General features: G+C 41.9%; 1 protein-coding gene across 10 annotated transcripts in view; it reads right to left on the bottom strand.

The window, feature by feature from the left end:
• Window positions 1-1384: 1384 nt before the first annotated feature.
• LCLAT1 (lysocardiolipin acyltransferase 1) overlaps window positions 1385-22315 on the bottom strand; it is a 205949-nt gene continuing 185018 nt past the window's right edge. For all 10 annotated transcript variants that reach the window (XM_073338649.1, XM_073338646.1, XM_073338651.1 and 7 more), the window contains one exon: window positions 1385-5582. In XM_073338649.1, coding sequence (XP_073194750.1) covers window positions 5080-5582 — 503 coding nt within the window. In that variant the 3' untranslated portion in view covers window positions 1385-5079. The remainder of the gene's footprint in view (window positions 5583-22315) is intronic.

Below are 22315 nucleotides of genomic sequence, written 5' to 3'. Positions count from 1 at the left end.
TTGATGATACTTAGAATACAGGGCAGTTGTCAGTCTCAGTGGCTTGTTCATCCAGACGATCTAGGCAATCCTTCCAACCGAGTTAGAGATGGACGTGGAGGCTGGCTGTCATCTTTGTAAGAGCTCAGCAGTCAGCTGGCTGCAGACTCTTGCACATATCTGTGGTTGGGCAACTAATAGGAACCAATTTTTTCCTCCCTCGTCGGGAAGCAACCAACTCCTGTGTGCAGAGACCGACATCCACAAATTCATCTGGGAAACATGTCTGACCTAACCAGTTTCAGTCAGAGCTGATGCTCCTGGGGACTGAAGGGCTCACCTGCTACTGGTTAGCAGCAAGGAATTTTAACAAGTAAAAAGGGTTTGGGGCTGTGGAAAGCGGGACCCCTGGGCTACATCAGTTTTCTTGAATGTCATGTGAAGCAGATGATCTACAGCACCCAAGATGCTACCTGAAACTGAATCTAGGCTGAAAGGGAGGTAGCAGTGTCTTCTCAGAGGTGAGAACCCATTCAACGGTACAGCAGCAATTGCTTTGTGTTGAGTTATTTGAATGCCCTGAACCTGTCAAAAAGTCCCAAGTCATTAGATTTTTTCCGTTTTTAAAATAGCTAGGAGGGTCCTCGTTCCTTCTACTTGAGGGGGCAGGACTCCTCTAATGTGGAATTGCCAGTCATGTCTGTGGTTAAGGATGAGTTTTGCTCTTGACACAGAGATTCAACCCCTTTGTTTTATATGAAGAACACAGTGCATCCCCCTCGAGCACTTACTCTTTGGGTACTGAATTAATTTTCTGAAAATTGACAGGTAAATTAGTTAATTAATTTATGAGTTAAAATGAATTAAAAATGGGGTTTTTAATAATTTTAGAACCTTTTCGCAGACTTTTTTTGTCCCTGATGCTATTGGTAACAATAAGACAGACCCTTTTAACATCCCATAATGAAAACACATTGAAGTCTCATGGATAGGATACATCTGAAACAAGATGCTTATCTGTATGCTGATAGCCAGCATGATCTTCCAGGCCACAGCTGTTTCCTGGCAGTTTTGGTGTCTCAGTCCTGGGAACAAAGCTCAAAAATTGGAGCTGTACTTGTGGGATGCTCTGTATTCTTTTGTGTCGGGTTTCCACAAACAAGTTAAAAGGAAGACTTTAGGTGAGACCGTGTCTCTCTCCGCTTCATATTTATTAACTAAACAGGTATATAATTAAATATCTCAACAGCCATACCCTATTGACTGAGGCTCTTAATAGCAATCACTCTCCATTAATAAAAGGCTGTAGGACTGGAGAGAAGGTTTGTCCCTTAGAGATGTATGTGGAATACTTTCACCCGATATAACTGATATTATGCATAAGAAAACAATTAAATGAAACATGTAAATGCACTAAGCCTTTATTGTTGCTGTACAGAAAGTAACAGATACATGGCTAAAACATTCTAACGTATCGGTGGACTTTGAAAACTAAGGCTATTCTGTAGATTTGTTCTATCCTAGTGTTTGTTTTCATACAACGTACTTATAAAATGAAGCTATAAAAACACAGATTCCTTTTTGGAAACATCTGAGATTGGTGTAGTGCACAGAACTACAGACTACGTTTAGTATGATCAACACAACACGTTACAGACCCACGAATGGTTCCTGTGTTACTAACATTCAACACAAAAAAGATCAGTCTCAGACTGATGAATGAGCTTGGTGACAAACATAGACTGAACAGTTCAACCTTCTGTCTGAGCGAAGAGAAAGAGACCCATAATTCTGATAAGGAAACATTTGACTAAGGAAAATGAAAGCACCCTTAAAGGCAGGTTAAGCACATCATTTATCTCAAGAAATGTATTATCTAACAGACATGTTAACCCAGTAGAGTGACGGTAAAACGCACAGGGCATAGCTATTGGGAGGAAAGAGAACGGTAGCTCTGAGAAATTGTGCTAATGAAGTGAGAGGTCTCTTGCTGCCAATATGCTTCCCTTGAAAGATCAGTGTGTTTGATTCCCAGAGCACCAGAGCCTTCCAATCCAGCAGCAATGGAAACATTTCAAAGGAAAGAGATGTTAAAAAGAGAGCGGTCTGGCAGTTTTTGTGTGTGGAGTTTCAACTAAACAAACAAGGTGGAATGAAAAAAACATCTCTTGGAAGTTGGCCAGATAAAAGTGACATTTCAATAAAAAGTGGAAAATGAATATTTTCCCAAAGAGTTTTCCCCATTTTCTGATCAAATCTATTGAGCAACGCTTCTCCTGCCTCCTACCAACTTTCTCTTTTTTTATTACCTGGGCTCCAAACAATCTCTCCTTCTTACGTCTCAAATTGATCTGGAAATAGATGTGGCTTTCTGGTTAATTTCCAAGTTTGTACATCAGCCTCAGAAATGAGTTCAACTCTGTGAGAAATGGGGTTTTTACTTAACTTGTGCAGCACTGTGTTGTTGGGTCAGGCAATCCTAACATGTAGTATTTACATGCCACTAAACTTGTGGCTCTTCATAAAAATAAATAATAATAATAAAAAAAAAAGAATGGTGAATACATGAGAGAAATTCAAGTTACAATTTGGAGGTTGGTTCCCACATTAAGGAAATATTACAGATTTGGCCTCAATGGGATGTATTTAAAGGCCACTATCCATTACAGTTTCATGTTAGAATTTTGAAGAGTTTTTAACTCTAACAAAATAGACTTAAAAAATGTAGTAGAAATGTGAGCGAACAAGACTCCAGCTTAGGTTTCTGATTCACTTTAAGACATCCCAAAGTTCATGTAAGGGCAGAAAGGAATGCAGCTGATCTGTGTGTTAATGATGAGAAGTCTGCACTCTGCAATCCTCACTCGGGCTCTATGTTACGGCTCTAGGAGCAGGCAATCGTTATTACAGGCATGAATGAAGAGCCCAAGCCTTGGACAGGTAAAAAGCCTTTAAATTAGACAAAAAAGACTTTTTTTTCCCATTGCAGGATGAGATAGCTGGAAATGCAGGGAGTTGACCAAAACTGAGTGTTATCTTAAAGAAAACGATGGGATGTAAATGCAACCAGCAACCATATTTTTGCTAGAATAGAACTGCATTAAAAACATCGCCCCCCTCCAAAGTGTAGAAAGACCTTCCTTTTCTGCTGCATTCATGACAATGCAATGCCAGCTATCAAGCTATTTATTCATGCATTTCTAAATATAACAAGAGGAAGTTTGTTAGGAGACTTAAGCCTCAATTAGAAGCCATTTTTAGAAAGGAAAAAAGGTTTTAAAAAAATTCATGGAGTAAAACAGATGGCTTCAAGTACTTGTGCATAATAACTAATTAGTCGCTATGAGCGGGGATTAAAAACAGCTGTCACCTTGGAAAGGATAGTTAAATATAGGTAGGCAATTTCATCCAACAGTGGCCCTAGATTCAAACGCATTGAAGAACATGCCTAGTATTGAGATTTAAAAGAAAAATGATTTGTCTGCAATGATGAACCAATATTTGAGTGGTTCTGCTTTATACATAACAAACTCTTGATTGCACATGTCTAGATTTCAAAGTAATATAACTCCGCATAGTGAGCCAGACTACCTTGATATAGACAAGCATTTTCGACGTCTTTTGTGCAGCAAGTTTAGTAAGTAAGGGGTGTTCTGTGGCACTGGAATATACAAAGCAATACATTGTTTTGAGGTTGACCGCCAAAGTCAGGCAGGGGAATTTAAGTGCTGGAATTGTTTATTCCATATACTTTGCTGCCATGAATGTTATTCCTATTATCTGACAAGGAACCAGCCCCATCAAAAAATCCAGCATCTGCTACCCTGTAAGGGTCTGAAAGGCCTAAAACCTTTGATTTCTCTGACTTTCCACCAATGCCACATAAAAGGAGAGGGCCGTGGATAAATTTTCAATGGGAGAGTCTAAACAGTGAAAGATTGTGCAGAGGAGTGGCCTGAGTAGAAGAGGAATGACGTGATTGGGTAGTCAAGAAGGATATTGTGTTTGGGAAGAGAAATAGTGTAGCTTGTCCTGTGCTATAATAGGCTGAGACACTTCTCTTGCCATATAACCGTAGATAACCAGCTGTGGCTTTGGCTGAATTTTAGAGGGTCACATTGATGTGCAAACAGAAAAAAGCAGTCTTCCTACTGTAGACATTAAAGATTAAAACGACGAAGAAAACATTTTAAAAGCCAAAGTAGCAGCTTCAACTAAAAGACCTCTCACTTTCTCCAAAAAAGATATATTGTTTTCAGACAAGTTTCTTCTATACAGAGAAATTGTTAACATCTGCTCGCTGTTTAGCAAATGCAACATGCCCCCAGCTGGTTTTGCTTCAGCAGAAGGACCAACTCGAAGTACGACAGTACGTGCAAGTCTCCCAGAGGTAAGGGCTATTACACAGGTGACGGCCATACAGCACACTGAGGGAGCCAAACCCAGAAATGTAGGTCTTGCAAAAAAATCAATTTAGAGTCAGAGTGGGGCAGAGTGGATGGCCCTACCTGCACCACAACATGACACACCCGAGTTAGAATCCCCATTTAGTTTCTCACTTTTTCGCTGGGTTGGGTAGCAGTATGCTCAGTCCTGTTTGGGGAAGTGTGTGGGAAAAGGGTTTAAAATAAATGTGAAAATGTTAGGACTGCACGTGCGCACACGTTAGTTGCTAAATGAGCAAGTCTGGTGCTTAGTTTAGGCCAACGTGATTGTACAGGAACCACAGATCTGTCTCCCTTAGCTGAACAGTTTGGATCTGCAGTTTTAAAAAGTTCAGCGTACCTCACATTTATTAACATCGTAATGATTGTTAAATAATCCAGCAAGTTGTTTCATAGCTACAGTATGCAGCAGTTGCTAGCTGCTTGCAAGAGCAATATAGAAATTACATTCAAAGATAAAAACGATAGTTTTCACACATAGCAGTAACTAATATTTCTTTTTCACAGAATAAGTGCAAAATACCTTTAACAAATAATGGCGGTAGTGTAAAAAAAAAAGACAATTTTCATGCAAACACACTTCCCTGTTTACAAAGTCTGTGGTAAGTCTCAAAAACATCCTTTACCTCCTTCTCCTATAACAGCACTAGACTTATTATTCTGTTTTCCTGCCATATCCATTCTGTCGTTTATTAAAATATTGATGACGTGCAAGTTCAATTATTTCCAGCCCACCAAATATTTTTTGTTGCACAACAAAAATGACAACTGCAGTCACACAATACAATCGCACAAAGCTGTACAAGTACAGCAACACAAACATAGCTAGTGTGAACAATGTCCAGTACAGAAGCGAGATGCATTTAACCACTAGGACCCTGAGCTCAGATTTACAAGGTGGAATTATGCTTCGCCCTGTTACATCAAAGTACTTTTCACCTTCGTAGAACAACTGGAGTCTCTCTTCTTTCTCTTCCCAACGCTTCTGGCACCAGAGCTGCAGCTCTTCCCTGGAAGTTGGCAGAGTCCGTACTGGATACCTACGGACATGAAAATGTATCTCCTTTGGGAAGTTTCCATTCAGAAGGTGCTTCTCTGTTTGCGGAATGTTTTGAGGGTATGCCACAGTTATGTCATGGATAGCATCAAGGTTATTACCTATAGGAAACATTTTTGAGAACAAGATAAATATAGACACTACAATAGACAGTTTCTATGACAATTACCATGGATTAGAGCTTCAGGGTACAACTGAAAACTCAAAATCATGGTAGAATTCACGAAGATTCATTAGCAAGTACAGAGTATTCTACTCATATAAATATAATATTTTAAGGCTAGCAGGTCAATATTTCCTAATCACTGTTCTGTTTTTTCTGTCTCTGGGTTACAGCGAAGACCTGTAGGGACAAAATAACATTCACTAGAAGAAATACTAATCCAGGATTCTAAAACAGAATAGGTAAAAGGATAAAGTCTTATTTCAATGAGAGATTAGGATACACATGCCTGATCTTTTTCAAATCAAAATAGGGTTTGATTCACTGTATTTTACTGTGGTCACATACTTTTGAAGAACATTCATTACATTGCAAACTGAAATTATCTTTGACCTAACAACTGTAACACACAGTACAATAACTATAATGGTTGTAAAAGAATCCAGTTTAAAATTTGACTCAAAGCAGTACAAGTACAATTCTAATTTATTGCCGGTCTTGGGGGGAGGAGAGCACATACAAATATACAGCAGAAAAATGATCAGAAGTTCATTAAATCAGGAGTCTCTTTACTGCATTTTAGAAGATGGGGGACAGCTTTGCAAGGACTGTATTGCAATTAACACAGCCCCTTTACACGTAAAAAGTCAGTGCTCTGAGTGCCAGCTAGAAATGGCCTTTGCTAGAGGCTGAAGACTCTTCATGGGATTCCAGATTAGGAGAACCCAACAACAAAGTACAAACCTGGGAGATAAAGCTTTGGTTAACCTGGGTATAGCTAAGTATTTGAATGCACTTTTAAAAGCAATTGTGGATTAGCAATTAAAGGGGGACACTGACAAAAGGACCCAGCCCTTCTATCATTATGTCTAATCTAATCAATCCACTTGTGTGGACCCATGTTGTTAAGATGAGTTTTACTGCTGTACCTGTGCATTAATACTAATCTTTAGAACAATGCACTATTCCATATATCCTCTCAGCCTGCTGCTTCATACCAGACAACATTCTTTTTAGATTTGATAAAGCAAACTTGGCTAGTCTAGAACTGATCTAAAAATAGGTGCCCAGTGCCCTCGACGTGACATTAAAGTTAAGTTCTGCCAGCACTGTAATTTATCGGGCGTTGCTGCTTTTATTTTGTTGGTTGTCTCAGAGCAGAATAGGCTGAGTTAGAAACTAAAAAGACGAAGGGTTGTTCGTGGGTGCAATAACTATGACCAGATCTGTATCAGAGGAAAGGCCTTAAGGCAAGAGCGCCTGAACACCACTGCTCAATGCGAATCCAACTTCGGAATGGACCCAGCAAAACCCTTAACAGGCAAATACTATACCAAGGAAGAGATACCACTCTAACTGAAGACACAACAGCTCTCCACTCCCTCTCCATCACTTCCACCATGTGTCTGCTGAGCAATCATCACCCTTTCTAGATGGCATGATGCAGATGTTTTTAATAATCAAGATACTACACAAATAATAGATAATATTCCACACACATTGTGACATCGTTTTATTTATTGTACCATGCTGTGTACTAGCCTTTGCTGAATATCCATGTATTATTACTGATGCCCATTCTGTTCTTCTTACAAAACTCGGCACTGCTATTTTGTTAAATTCCCCACCTGCTTTGTTGCATCACGTCTGACATTAGACAGAAACCTTCAGAGCAGAGACCAGGTCTTATCTATACTGCAAAGTGCCGAGCTTGCCTTTGGTTCTGTAAATTAATGATATAGTGCAGATCTCAAAGCATTTTACACAAATGGGACCAGTAATGTTTAACTATGCTGTAGATGGGGAAACTGAGGCAAAGAATGGCTAAAAGACTTACACAGTGACTCAGGCCAGAACCCAACTCTCCTGACTCCCAGTCACATGGTTAGACTACTAGACCACTGTTTCCCCAACATAGCAGGGTGATAAGCACATCAAAGCGACTTCAGAAGAAATGACTCGGGCACTTCAAAGACAGGCTCAACATGCCAAAAAGCATAGAAACATATCAGATATAGGAAATACAGACATATACGATTTAATATGCAGAAGGATTAGAGCCTTCTAAACGTGTCCCTTGTCTTGGAGGGTTTAATTTTCTGGCAGGCCAAGCATGTGGCGATGGCAATTTCCAGCCAATTATTTAATAGCTATTGAAAGGAGCGTGCCTTCTCCTATTATTGTTTGCAGTAAGCTGCTGGATCTACACTGCACACTTTAACAAAAAGGTTCTGAATGTTTTCCACTGATTCATCAGTGACATCTATTAACATGAAAAGGGCAACACTATCACAGCCAGGTGCTATCTGAACGAACCTGCTTTCAAATGTTACTGCAACAGAAACTAGAAAAACCCTTTGGAGGGGGTGAAGCTCCTTTAATGACAGCTGCTAGGGCAGTGAATTTTTGAGCAGGGCACCCACCTCAGCACACTTTCACAGCAACCATTTCCTTATTGCTGCCTCTGTCTCCCCCCCCGCCAATGCAGGCTCATCCCACGTGTAGAGTGGAAACTTACTAACAGCCTATGGATCAGAATGAATGGAAATTGCCCGTCATCCAACAAAAGAAGGAAGGTGACAGTGGACAGAGTGGGGTATCGGAGAGCTGCAGGGAACCAGAAATGGACAAGGCTCAAGATACAATGGGGACATGTCGTATTCTAGAAGCAGCTAAGAAGGGATTACAGTGGTTAAATAAGGAATGACAGATGGGAACAACCAGAAAGGGGAGAGGAGACTACGTACAAAGGAGAAAACTAAGCTGTAGCTCATCAGAATTAATTTTTAAAGAAGGCAGGACACCCCAGGAGGAGAGCGGTATTAGGGCTGAGTACATGGAGAAGTTTTAGATTACTGGGCTTTGTTTCAGTTCATGCATGTTACATCCTATATCTTACCGTATCACTCTAGAGGATGGCCCACATCTCTATTAGTATGGGAAGATAGCAGAGTGGCCTCGTAAGTGGGGCATTAGCAGAATGTCATTGATGAGAATTGAATCAAACTGCAGCTTACTGTTACTATGGGGCACACAACTAGGTTAGTCAGGCAGCAGGTAGTATTTTCCCCCACTGAATTTAAATCCCTTCTTGAGGGACCTGCTTTCGCACATTTCAAGTGCAAGACATAATGCGGCTTAAGAGTCATGTTGCTCTAATTACCACTAAGACTGTTTCCAATGAGACAATAACTGAAAGACAGGACTACTTGTTTATAGCTCAGACTAGTTACCTGTGCCTAATGAGGCAGGCTTGGGACAACTGGCATTTATTAACTTCTGAAGATCCTTCTTTACTTTTATGCAGCTATGAATATTATTACTGGGTGGGGCGGGAGGGGGGAAACCAAATAGGTGTTTCACATCTGAAATCTAATTTTAACAACTCTCTAAATTAAGATAACCACAAAAGTGAGAGTAAAAGTTGATGGACGGGTATTTCAGCTGATCAGGACACACACATAAATTTCAGCAGCTTTCAGAGCCCTCTAAGACAAGGATTCTCAAACTTTTTTTTGCTGGGCCCCCCTTCGAAAATACTTGAGGCTGTGATGACCCTCCTCCCCTATCCCAGGCCACCCTTACTTCTGTGCAGCTGCTGGTGCTCTCTGGTCGCCCAGCTCTGAAGGCAATGCAGACGTAAGAGTAGCAATACTGTGACTCCCCTCCAATAGCCTTGTGGGCTTCATTTGGGCCGGGACTCCCAGTTTGAGAAATACTGCTCTAAGACAATAATTGGAATGAGGCTCCTTATTATCAGCGAGTGATGCTGTTCTCAGTGCATTGGGATAGAAACTGCTGCAGAGAGATGCTAACTGATTCTGAAAGCTTGTTCATCATCATTCCTACACAGCTAAGAAAGCCAAAACAGTTGAGTAATATGTATCTTAGTCTCCAGCTACTTAACAGTTACTAAGCTGCAAAACATCCTGAAAGCCTAGTTCTCCATTTCTTTCTATAAATATTTCTTTGAGATATACTGGTGCTCCACTTAAAGTTGTTCATATGCCAGGATTGACCAGTGTGTGACATTTCTCTTCAAATAACTGCAATGCGAAGTCAATAGCTTTAGGCCTTATAGTCATAAGTTGGTAAAAGTGATACAAGTAATTCCGACTGGGCTTGTGGCCAAAGTTATAGCATCAGCAGTAAAACTTCACTTGCTCTATTTTAAAAAAAGTGTTTTTATGAGGGAGAGAAAAAGGCATTTTTTTCTTTCATTATCCCAGATGCTCGATTCAAATCTCTCTCTTCTCAATCTTTATAACCAAGGGCCTCTTACTAGACTCAAAACAAACTTATCTCAGGCAGAATGATATTACATTTAAATCTCTGTGTTAAATAATGTCAGCCTGACTTCTAGGGAGCTTTTTTTAGCATGAAGACAGAGTCAGGATTTTAAATATTTTAAACTTCTCTCAAAGGTGTTTATCAAGAGAACAACACAGAGCTAGTATAAGTATTGTGAACTGCTTAAAGCAACATTCAGCTCTTAGGGAGGAACCCTCAAGATAACACAATCCAGAGACCATGCAGACATACAGGAGAATGATTCCATGGACCTATTATGTGTGGTATGAGGTTCAACTGGGAGTTCGAGCACCGACAGGAGTTCTTCAGATGTGACTCAGGTTACCACGAGGGGCATTTTTTGTAGATACTTGTAAGTGACCAACACCGAGCTGGTCACTGCGAAGTAAAAGGTTTGTTTTATAAGCAGATATTTTGAGGGCATGCTGAATAGACGTTCTCTTCCAAAGTGCCCTTCAATGAGCCCATAAATTAGAGGTGGACCCAAGCCTAAACACTGGAATGGAATTATTCAAAATGTTAGAGGTTTAAAATCTGAGTCCAAATGCTGTGCAGATTTCTAGTGTAAACAATCACATTGGTGGCTATTCCATCTTCAACCCAGGTGAGGCCCTCAGAGGTTATTTGTCCCTACATTATCTGTCTCTGACACTATGTTCAATTTCAGTCACATATATCATTACTAAGGCTGTGAGTCTGTCACGGAGTGTCACAGATTCCGTGACTTTCCGGGACCTCCATGACTTCTGCAACAGCCAGTGTGGCTGGCCCGGGGGACGCTAAAGTAGCTCGGCCAATCTCTGGGCCAGCAGCACCAGCTGCTGCCACGTGCCCCCCCCCCTCCCCTCAGCGCCCCTTAGCAGCAGCTGGGGTCCTGGGCTGTGTGCTGCAGACTGCCCCTCCCCCAGCAGCAGCGGAGATCCCGGGCCATGTGCTGTCGCCGCCTCCCCCAGAACACCCGCGGCACCCCCTTCCCCAGAGCACCCACAGTGCCCCCAGGCTGCCCCCTGCCCCAGATCACCCAATGTTTAGTCAAAGCTATATAGTACAAGTCATGGACAGGTCAAGGACCATGAATTTTTATTTATGGTCCATGACTTTTACTAAAAATACCCATGACTAAAATGTAGCCTTAATCACGACCCCCCGGGTCAGAGCTGATCGTGATACTTCAGATCTTATTCCAATTTTTCGTTACATCACAACGTGGTACTTGATACATGGTCACGTTGATTCCAATTTGTATGGCTGCAGGGCTCTGCATTGTATAGCTCACATGGTGAAGTCAATGTGTCTGAGTTTTTCTTTTTGCGGGGGGTGGGATTTTTTCTTTTTTCTTGGCTACATTAATGCCATGAACCCTGTGTCCAGATAGGGTTCTTTAGGCACTACCACAATTAAAAATGTATACATATGACTGTCAGATTTAAAAAGTGGAGCTGGTCCATGCATTTTGAGGCATTCCTTTGAACAAACTGATCAGTTACATAATCAAAACATAGATGGTAACTAGCAGAGTGAGGCTAATTGCTATCTGACAATATCTGATTTAAGATTGTTATGTCTTAACTTTGAACCACACACGGTGTTGGGTATTAAAACAAAAGCTATCAAAACCTGCTTACTGGAAAACGTTACTGCCTTGGCTGCTGAAAGACTTTCGGTTATTTTCCTTTATAAACACGGAATCTGAGGGGAGCAACTTCAAGGATTTACAACCACCGATGGATAGTATAAGCTTTGGGAGGATTTATAACTTCAAGCATCCCTCTTTAAAACAGCCATGGCAGTCTGAGTTCATCTCAACCACTTTCAATTCAATAGTTATTGGGATTCTTTTCTGTAGAAACTTAGCAGTCAAATAAGCAAACAAGAAAGGCAGAATGCTAATGCTAGCCTTGATAAACAGAACACAGGAAGTCTCTGTACCAGTCCGGACTCTAGAGCGATCAAGTGAACCTCTTCAGTTTTCCACATCCGCAGCAACATGATGGCTCCGAAGATATTCCCACCCGCCTACAGGAAGGAGTTCGAAGAAATGAGGCCTGTTCTCTTCCAATATGGAAAATTTTGACTATTTTCACTACTGGTGAAGAAGAGGAACTGTACACTTATAAATGTGACTATTATAAACTGTAACTGTATGTCTCCAGACTAGATGTCAACAAAAGATATATGCTATATCCCAAATTTGCCTTGGCTATCAGCATACCTTTGTGCCTGCGTCCTATGTTAAACAAATATAAACAGCATGTAGGCTTTCAGTCTAACACCAGATTTAGCAGTATGTAAATCAGAACTACCTCGGTTTGAAGCCAGCCAGGGGGAAAAAAAGAAAAAGAAAAAAAAAGAAATTATACTAGGAAATTATACTGATTTTGAAGTCCATTATAAAACCCCTCATTTAGTAGATTTTCACAGATTCCAGTATCAGAAGGGACCACTGTGATTGAATCTGATCTCTTGTATAACACAGGCCACAGAACTTCCCCAAAATATTTCCTAGATCAGAGCTTTTAGAAAAACGTCCAATTTTGATTTAAAAACTGTTAGCGATGGAGAATCCACTGCAACTCTTAGGAAGTTGTTCCAAGGGTTAATTGCTCTCACTTGTAAAACTTTATGCCTTATTTCCATTCTGAATTTGTCTAGCTTCAACTTGCAGCCATTGGATCATGTCATACCTTTCTCTGCTAGACTGAAGAGCCCATTATTAATTATTTGTTCCCATGTGATCAGAATGCAATCAAGTCACCCCTAAACCTTCTCTTTTTTAAGGTAGATAGACTCAAGGAGCTCAAGCTATCACTATAAGGCATGTTTTCCAGTCCTTTCATCTTTCTGATGGCTCTTCTCTGAACCCTCTCCAATTTATCAATATCCTTCTTGAATTGTGGTAACCAGAACTGGACATGGGATTCCAGCAGTGGTTGCACCAGTGCCAAATACCGAGGTAAAATAACCTCCCTGTTCCTGCTTGAGATTCCTGTTTATGCATCACAGGATTGCATTAACCCTTTAGCCACTAAATCAAACTGGGAGCTCATATTCAGCTGATTATCTACCAATACCCCCAAATCTTTTTCAGAGTCAATGCTCCCCAGGATAGAGTCCCTATCCTGTAAGTATGGCCTGTATTCTTTATTCCTAGATGCATAGATTTACATTTAGCTGCATTAAAATGCATATTGTTTGCTTGTGCCCATTTTACCATGCAATCCAGATCGCTGATCTGTCCTCTTCATTATTTACCCCTCCCCAAATTTTTGTCTCATCTGTAAACATTATCAGTGATGTTTTTATGTTTTCTTCCAGGTCACTGATAAGTGTTAAATAACAGAGAGCCAAGAATCGATCCCTGTAGCACCCTACTAGAAACACACACATTCAATGTTGGTTTGCCATTTAGATTGATAAAGAGCAATCTGGACCACGTGGTAAGCTTGCACAAGCAAACAGTATGGGGGGTTTTAAAGGGAGGCGGGGTAGCTTCCGGCCTCTATAACCCCTGGGCAGTGGAGTTCACAATTGTGACCAGAGCAGTCAGTGTCAGGCACTGTGGGATGTCTGGTGGAGGACTGTTAGGGTCAACATAGGTAAAGCAGCATCTACACTCACGTCATGTTGACCTCAGTACATCGACCATGGCTAATCACCATTCGGGGAGGTGGTGTTCCTGTGTCGCCGTTACAGGGCACATACTTTAGGGGAAGACAAATTTAAGTGTAGACAAATGCATGACTAGGGCGATGCAAGATGGCTTCCATCAACTTAACTCCTTAGGGGTTTGGAAAGGGTCCCATATGAGGGGAGATTAAAGAGGCTAGGACTTTTCAGCTTGAAAAAGAGGAGACTAAGGGGGAATATGATAGAGGTCTATAAAATCATGAGTGGTGTGGAGAAAGTGAATAAGGAAAAGTTATTTACTTGTTCCCATAATATAAGAACTAGGGGCCACCAAATGAAATTAGTGGGGAGCAGGTTTAAAACAAATAAAAGGAAGTTCTTCACTCAGCGCACAGTCAACCTGTGGAACTCCTGGCCTGAGGAGGTTGTGAAGGCTAGGACTATAACAGGGTTTAAAAGAGAACTGGATAAATTCATGGAGGCGAAGTCCATTAATGGCTATTAGCCAGGATGGGTAAGGAATGGTGTCCCTAGCCTCTGTTTGTCAGAGAGTGGAGATGGATGGCAGGAGAGAGATCACTGATCATTACCTGTTAGGTTCACTCCCTCTGGGGCACCTGGCATTGGCCACTGTCGGTAGACAGGATACTGGGCTGGCTGGACCTTTGGTCTGACCCAGTATGGCCCTTCTTATGTTCTTACGTTCACCTACCATTTACAGAATGAACAAGAAGGCTGGGTTACAGCACTCAATTCAATTTGCTGAGCATCATCTCACTTGTTCTATTAATGTCTATTCCTCTTTTTTTTTTCCTTCGAGAACCTGGGCCTTCTGACCAGACTATAGCCCATACCACGGTCAACTTGCCCACAAGAGCATGCACTGACAATTGTCAGCTTTGCAAATCCAAGCTGCCTTTAGAAATGTACCTCGTGCAGTGTGAAAAAGAGACCCTTAAGGGCAAGTGGGAGGGAAGAGTTTCTGGAGAGTGGTGAGCTGGCTGCTCTGCTGTTGACACAGTGGTTGCATTTATGAGAATGACAACCTGGCAGCTGCACTTTAGTCTTCAGAGCAATACTCTCTCCTTCCTCCCTGTCTCGGAAGTGCTACTGTATGAATTACAGAGCCAGAGCTGATTGAGGCATAAATAAAACACATGGGGAGAGTGTGGGAGGGGGAGGGGACAATAAAAGGAGCACATTATTTTCAGTCACTAAGGATGACCAGGCATAACTAAGTCGCTGGTCTTTACTCTATCACTTGTAAGCTACATTTGTCAATCCCAGATAATGAAAATATCTTGTTTATCCCCCCCATGTTGTGTAATTGCTCTTTCCCAGCCTCCCCTGCTGAATGTCTATTTTACATACATATATATTATAAGGTTTTGTAAGATAAAAGCTTTCATAGCCCCGTTACATTGTCATCTCTAAGAACACAGTATGTCCCTATTACTATCACAAACTAATTGTGGAATGTTCTCTATTAATAAGACGGTGATGTTTTACCTGAGGACTAGTCAGATACTGAAGTATTGGTATACATCTGCCCAACTCTCCTAAGTTTTAATATGAATTGCCTGGCAAACACCCCATAAACTCAGATAAGAATAACTGTGATTAATTCACTTTACTGCAATACAATCCTTGCAAAGAGTCCCCAGATTTACACCTGCACCCAAACAGAAATATTTGTAGAAGAATATACAAAATGAAAAAGTTGAATAAAAAAGTTAAACTGGGAATTCCAGGTATTTTCTTAAAATGCAAGTACTGTAAAAAAACCAAATGAAGAAACCATTCTTCAAGAGTGATAGATGGCTACAGATATTTAATCACTAAGACCCTGACATGTATAAACAACTCAAGCTTATTCTTCGTTTAATTTTGTGAATTTCTGGGAACAATGTCCAGGGCATTACTTTATTCCTCTCTTGTTTTATGGTACTGATTTCAAAGACATGTATTTGGCTGATCAAGTCCACCACCCATTCCGAATCCTTTCCCCTCTGCCAGTGCAACCAGTCACCTTACACCAATAATCCTGTATACTGAATTAAGCTCACAAAACTTTAATGGTACCACTCTTTGGAACTAAAACACACAGTAAAAGTCATTGGAGGGTAATTAAATGGTATTGTTATGCACTTGTTAGAACTAAGAGTTCCACTTTCATTTCTGTCTGACCTCACACTGTTAATGGTTAAACTCAATTGTCTGCTTTGCAAAAGGCTGGATACACAAAGACCGATGAAGTTTTCTTTTCTGAAAAAATTATATAACTGCCATATTAACCATGTTTAAAATCAGAGATCATTTTCACTTTGTTAACAATACCTTTTTTCCACTGCGTGAAAGACAGATCATCACACTGTATTACACAGTGAAAGATAGCTTTTACTGTTCCCAATTAAAATAAGCAGAGTAAAATGGACTACACTTTGTTCTGATTTCCCTGTTCAGTCAATAAAATTGAATTAATTTTCCCCGACTTCCTCCAAAACCACTCCCGTCAGATACAGTTACCTTTTACAGTTCTGAGATCCAGTCACATCCCGGTTAAGAACTTCCTGAGTGTATCTAATGTACATGTACAGAAATGTTTTTTTTTTTAATCAGGGATGACCCTTTAACCTATTTTGTCCCTTGTCTGTTTCAAAGTCATTGAAAACTTGGGGGGGGGGGGAAGTGGGGGCAAGGTAGCAGAACTCACACCTGGAGTTGCAGCTAGCAAGAGATGTCAAGAGTAACAAGAAGGGTTTCTTCAGGTATGTTAGCAACAAGAAGAAAGCCAAGGAAAGTGTGGGCCCCTTACTGAATGAGGGAGGCAACCTAGTGACAGAAGATGTGGAAAAAGCTAATGTACTCAATGATTTTTTTGCCTCTGTCTTCACGAACAAGGTCAGCTCCCAGACTACTGCACTGGGCAGCACAGCAAGGGAAGGAGGTGACCAGCTCTCTGTGGAGAAAGAAGTGGTTCGGGACTATTTAGAAAAGCTGGATGAGCACAAGTCCATGGGGCCGGATGCGCTGCATCCGAGAGTGCTAAAGGAGTTGGCGGATGTGATTGCAGAGCCATTGGCCATTATCTTTGAAAACTCATGGTGATCGGGGGAGGTCCTGGATGACTGGAAAGAGGCTAATCTAGTGCCCATCTTTAAAAAAGGGAAGGAGGAGGATCCTGGGAACTACAGGCCAGTCAGCCTCACCTCAGTCCCCAGAAAAATCATGGAGCAGGTCCTCAAGGAATCAATCCTGAAGCACTTACATGAGAGGAAAGTGATCAGGAACAGTCAGCATGGATTCACCAAGGACAAGTCATGCCTGACTAATCTAATTGCCTTCTATGACGAGATAACTGGCTCTGTGGATGAACGGAAAGCAGTGGATGTGTTCTTCCTTGACTTTAGCAAAGCTTTTGACACGGTCTCTCACAGTATTCTTGCCAGCAAGTTAAAGAAGTATGGGCTGGATGAATGCACTATAAGGCGGATAGAAAGCTGGCTAGATTGTCGGGCTCAACGGGTAGTGATCAATGGCTCCATGTCTAATTGGCAGCTGGTATCAAGTGGAGTGCCCCAAGGGTCGGTCCTGGGGCCGGTTTTGTTCAATATCTTCATTAATGATCTGGAGGATGGTATGGATTGCATCCTCAACAAGTTTGCGGATGATACTAAACTGGGAGGAGAGGTAGATACGCTGGAGGGTAGGAATAGGATACAGAGGGCCCTAGACAAATTAGAGGATTGGGCCAAAAGAAATCTGATGAGGTTCAATAAGGACAACTGCAGAGTCCTGTACTTAGGATGGAAGAATCTCATGCACCGCTACAGACTAGGGACCGAATGGCTAGGCAGCAGTTCTGCAGATAAGGACCTAGGGGTTACAGTGGATGAGAAGCTGAATATGCGTCAACAGTGTGCCCTTGTTGCCAAGAAGGCCAATGTCATTTTGGGATGTATAAGTAGGGGCATCGCCAGCAGATCGAGGGACGTGATCGTTCCCCTCTATTCAACATTGGTGAGGCCTCATCTGGAGTACTGTGTCCAGTTTTGGGCCCCACACTACAAGAAGGATGTGGAAAAACTGGAAAGCATCCAGCAGAGGGCAACAAAAATGATTAGGGGACTGGAACACATGACTTATGAGGAGACGCTGAGGGAACTGGGATTGTTTAGTCTGCAGAAGAGAAGAATGAGGGGGGATTTGATAGCTGCTTTCAACTACCTGAAAGGGGGTTCCAAAGAGGATGGATCTAGACTGTTCTCAGTGGTAGCAGATGACAGAACGAGGAGTAATGGTCTCAAGTTGCAATGGAGGAGGTTTAGGTTGGATATTAGGAAAAACTTTTTCACTAAGAGGGTGGTGAAACACTGGAATGTGTTACCCAGGGAGGTGGTGGAATCTCTTTCCTTAGAAGTTTTTAAGGTCAGGCTTGACAAAGCCCTGGCTGGGATGATTTAGTTGGGGATTGGTCCTGCTTTGAGCAGGGGGTTGGACTAGATGACTTCCTGAGGTCCCTTCCAACCCTGACATTCTATGATTCTATGATTAGAGGGAAAAAACAGCATGGTACAGATCTTCAGAAGAGAGTGATCCTCGCAATTACTGTATCAGTAAAATAATGGAACAAATATTGACCAGGACACAAGAGTCACATTATTCTTTTCAGAAATAGGGTTGCTAACTTTCTAATTGCACAAAACCGAACATCCTTGCCCTGCCCTGCCCCAAGGCTCCGCTCCTGCCCCACCCCTTCCCTGAGGCCCCGCCTCTGCTCACTGCATTCCCCCCTCCCTCTGTCGCTCACTCGCTCATTTTCACCGGTCTGGGGCAGAGGGTTGGGATGTGGGCGGGGGTGAGGGCTCCGGGAGGGGGCCAGAAATGAGGGGTTCAGGGTGCGGGAGGGAGCTCTGGGGCAGAGGATTGAGGTGCAGGGCGGTGAGGGCTCCGTCTGGGGTATGGGCTCTGGGATTGGGCCGAGGATGAGGGGTTTGGAGTTGAGGAGGGGGCTCTGGCCTGGGGCAGGGGGTTCAGGGGCAGGAGGGGGTTCTGAGTTGGGGCAGGGATATGGTGCGGGAGGGGGCTATGGGCTGGGGCAGGAGGTTGGAGCATGGGAGGGAGTTCGGGGTGAGGGCTCCAAGTGGCACTTACCTCGGGCAGTTCCCCAGAAGCGGCGACATGTCTCTTGGCTCCGAGGCGGAGGCGCAGTCAGGCAGCTCTGTGCGGTGCCTCCGCCTACAGGAACTGCCCCTGCAGCTCCCATTCGCTGGGAACCATAGCTAATGGGAGCTGTGGAACTGACACTCAGGATGGGGGCAGTGCGCGGAGCCTCCATGGCTATGCCTCTGCCTAGGAGATGAGGGACATATCGCCACTTCCGGGGAGCCGCGCGGAGCCAGGTAGGGAGCCTGCCTTAGCCCCACTGCACCGTCGACCGGACTTTTAATGGCCCGGCCAGCATTGCCAGGGTCCCTTTTTGACCGGGTATTCTGGTCGAAAAACAGACACCTGGCAACACTATTCAGAAAGAGCCAAGGAATTTTTAACTTCCATCAGACACACAGAAGGAACTTTAGTTTAACACATCAACAGAAGGATGTCACTCTGAATACTGCACTGCAACAATAAGCAAAACAACCAGCCTATGTAGAATTAGATTTTAAAACCCTTCTAGTATGATTAAGTTAATTCCCTAGAAGACTCCAGATATGAACTTCACATTTGATTTTTTTTCTGGATTTTTCTTTTATCTAGATTTCCAGCCAAACTCTTTATCTCTTCTTAACACCTCATCCTTTGCTTTAAACTTCTTTCACTACCCCAAGTCAACCACTAGAGAGTACTCTTTAGCTACCCAGTGACCTTACACTGTTTCAAACCGTGCCCTCTTTCACTGACTGTCCCAAGCCTCACTCAAGATCAGTCTAGCCTTCAGGAGCCCTACAGGGAAAACCTGAATCAGCAGGAAGTTTAGGCACTGCAAATTATTATAGATGGGCTAAAAGCAGTGATTTTCAGACCTCAGTGGTTCAGGAGCCAAATTAGTGATCAACGTTACCTAAACAAGTGGTTAATAACATAGTAAAAAGCATCCTGATTCGTTAATAACTTAGATTGGTTAATAATTAAATCACACAGTGTTTTGAAAGCAAGTGCTGCAAAGAGCTTCAGGAGACACATTAGGGAGCCACTTGCATCTTGCGAGCCTCAGTCTGAGTATCACTTGGCTAGAGGATGTCTACAGTGACATTGCATTTGGCGTACATAAGCAGCAGCAAAAAACACTTTCAGATGCAGAGAGGTCCAATGTTAAAAATATAGCTGATACTGAGTCAAAAACAAACGTGAACTGCTGAAAAAGAAGTAGATGTGAAAAGATGCTAGCAGCTACCTCAAATGTTCACACTGACTGTCTCCACCAATGTCCTGAGCTAATCTGTTGAATTTCATGCCTCACCAATTTTCTCTAATTCCCATTCTTGGCCACAGTGGCCTTGCTTTCATTTCAGCATACGCAGTGAGAAGAATGCAGAACAGCACCCATAATTATGAAAACACAGAGCATAATTTTGGTATCTGATCAATCATAGGCTTATAACATCTCTCTCTCTCGCTCTCTGAATGTATGTATGTATATTAAAAACAGGTCATCTTTTTGCCCTTCCTTCTTTTAAATGCGGTACAAGCATTTTGTTCTGAACACATTCCATACTCTTCCACTAGAAATGCCTCTAAATAAGCACGTCTGTTTAGTAGCTTGAGTTCCCAGCTGAGCTGCATTTACACACAAACAGGCTTATCTATGCATCTCCCTGAATTAAATCAGTTTTAGGCAGATGAAGCACTTGAGCTTCAATTAACTCGCAAACTTCTGGTGCTGAACTAGTCAACAGAACAGATCCTCTAAAATCACTTAACACTGAACTCTATAAAGATATGCTAATGTCAACACACTCCCCCTTCCACCCTCCCACCCCCCCCCCCCGATTTTCCAATGCAGCCATCATTTCTACTCCATATATGCCTTTCTTTCTGATGATTGACTGACTAGGTATATGGTACACTTGCCTGACAATATAGAGTGACACGGAGTACAGTTTATATAACATTGCAGATAAAGGACAGTTAGGTCCATGACAGGATGGACGGAGAGATGATCTTGTCCTTAATCCTCTGGTGCTAAAACAATTTCTACCAGACCACGATACATGAGTGCACAAATCTTACTAAATTCATTCAATCAGTCTGATACTTGGGGAGCCATCTTAATCAGAAAAGCATTTAATGAAAAGCCTCAGTTACGATGAATACTCTTTAATTATGACTGACTAATATTTGTCCACAAAGAAGAATTTGTTTCAAGTTTAGCCCGAGACCTGGAGGAAGCCGAAGACATCAATTTAATAATGGAATGGCTAATTAAACTATAATGGAATCCTAATTGTGATATATTGCTTTGTAGGCACATGATTTATTTAGTACAATTGCTTTTCACTAGGCTCATTAGGGAAAGTAAAACAAAATGCAACACTAAAAAAAGAAAAAGAAAAAAAGTCTGACAAATTGGAGCTTCTAAAATGAATACCATCTGGTGCTAAAGGTTCTCTCTCCCCCCGCCCCGTTATTTCTGTTAAACAGGGCACTGCTAATCCTACAGGTATATTTTTTTAAACCTTAAAAGAGGCAGTGGCTATACATTCATTTTCCTTACTAAAAAGTAGGGCCCCCCACTCCAGCTGCTTTGTGCTTGTCCACAGGTGTAAACCAGCTATAAACCTAGAGGATACAGCTGCCTTAGGATTCCCCCAGCATGGTGGAAATCCACATGTTACAGACACAAACACTGAAATAAGCTTCTATTCTGAAAAGGCGCTATGCAAAAATGAAACTTATTCAACATATATATCTGGATTCCTGTGTATATTCAAAATTTTAACTGTTGTCCTCAGTGACAAATATTTTTTACTTTTCATTCCTATTGGCACAACAGAGCCTAAATATCTATGCAGGATGAGCTAGTTTCTATTTTGGTTCATGCACACAGTTGTTAACTAAGTAGCAATTGAAGAGCCAAAGGTGGACTCAATTTCATTTTTGCAAACTCACTGACGACAAAGTTTCCAAAGGTGTAATTGAGGGCACCTTTTGGAATGTAGAATTTTAATTACTGGTGATGATGCACAAGAAGGAAAGAACCCAGCTTAACTCTCTGATCACTGGCTGAGTTTGCAGGACTAGTAGTTTGGAGGGTAAAGGGAGTGGGAAGAAACAGTTTTACATGTATACACAGCATATTTGATAGGGAGTCATTGACCTAGAGCACCACAATGCTATTTTTACAGAATCACTTTTCAGAGAATTGCACTTTAAGAAGTAAATGAAGACATTGCTATTCAGATTAAATTTTATAAAACAATTTTTAAAATCAAGTCTTAATTTTGGGCCTAGAGCTACTTTTAAATATAAATCCAAAGCTGATGGGATGGTTTGTAGATATTTTATGTTTTTAACTTCTGCTGTTTCTGTTTTTAACTGAATGCAAAGTTCAGTTCCTGGCCACAATCTTTAACTATCGGCACAATAGTCCTTACCAGTTTGATCACCACATGGAAATATGCTATTCAGGGTCATGAGTTCAGATTAAGGAGTTTATTGTAGTGTGTCCTGGTTTTATTTCCATAAACTCTAAAAAGCACCAGCATTAGGAAATCAAACAAAAATCCCCAGTCC

Source organism: Lepidochelys kempii, chromosome 3, assembly GCF_965140265.1.
Source record: "Lepidochelys kempii isolate rLepKem1 chromosome 3, rLepKem1.hap2, whole genome shotgun sequence".
Lineage (NCBI taxonomy): Eukaryota > Metazoa > Chordata > Testudines > Cheloniidae > Lepidochelys > Lepidochelys kempii.
This window is presented reverse-complemented; position numbering and strand designations above follow the sequence as displayed.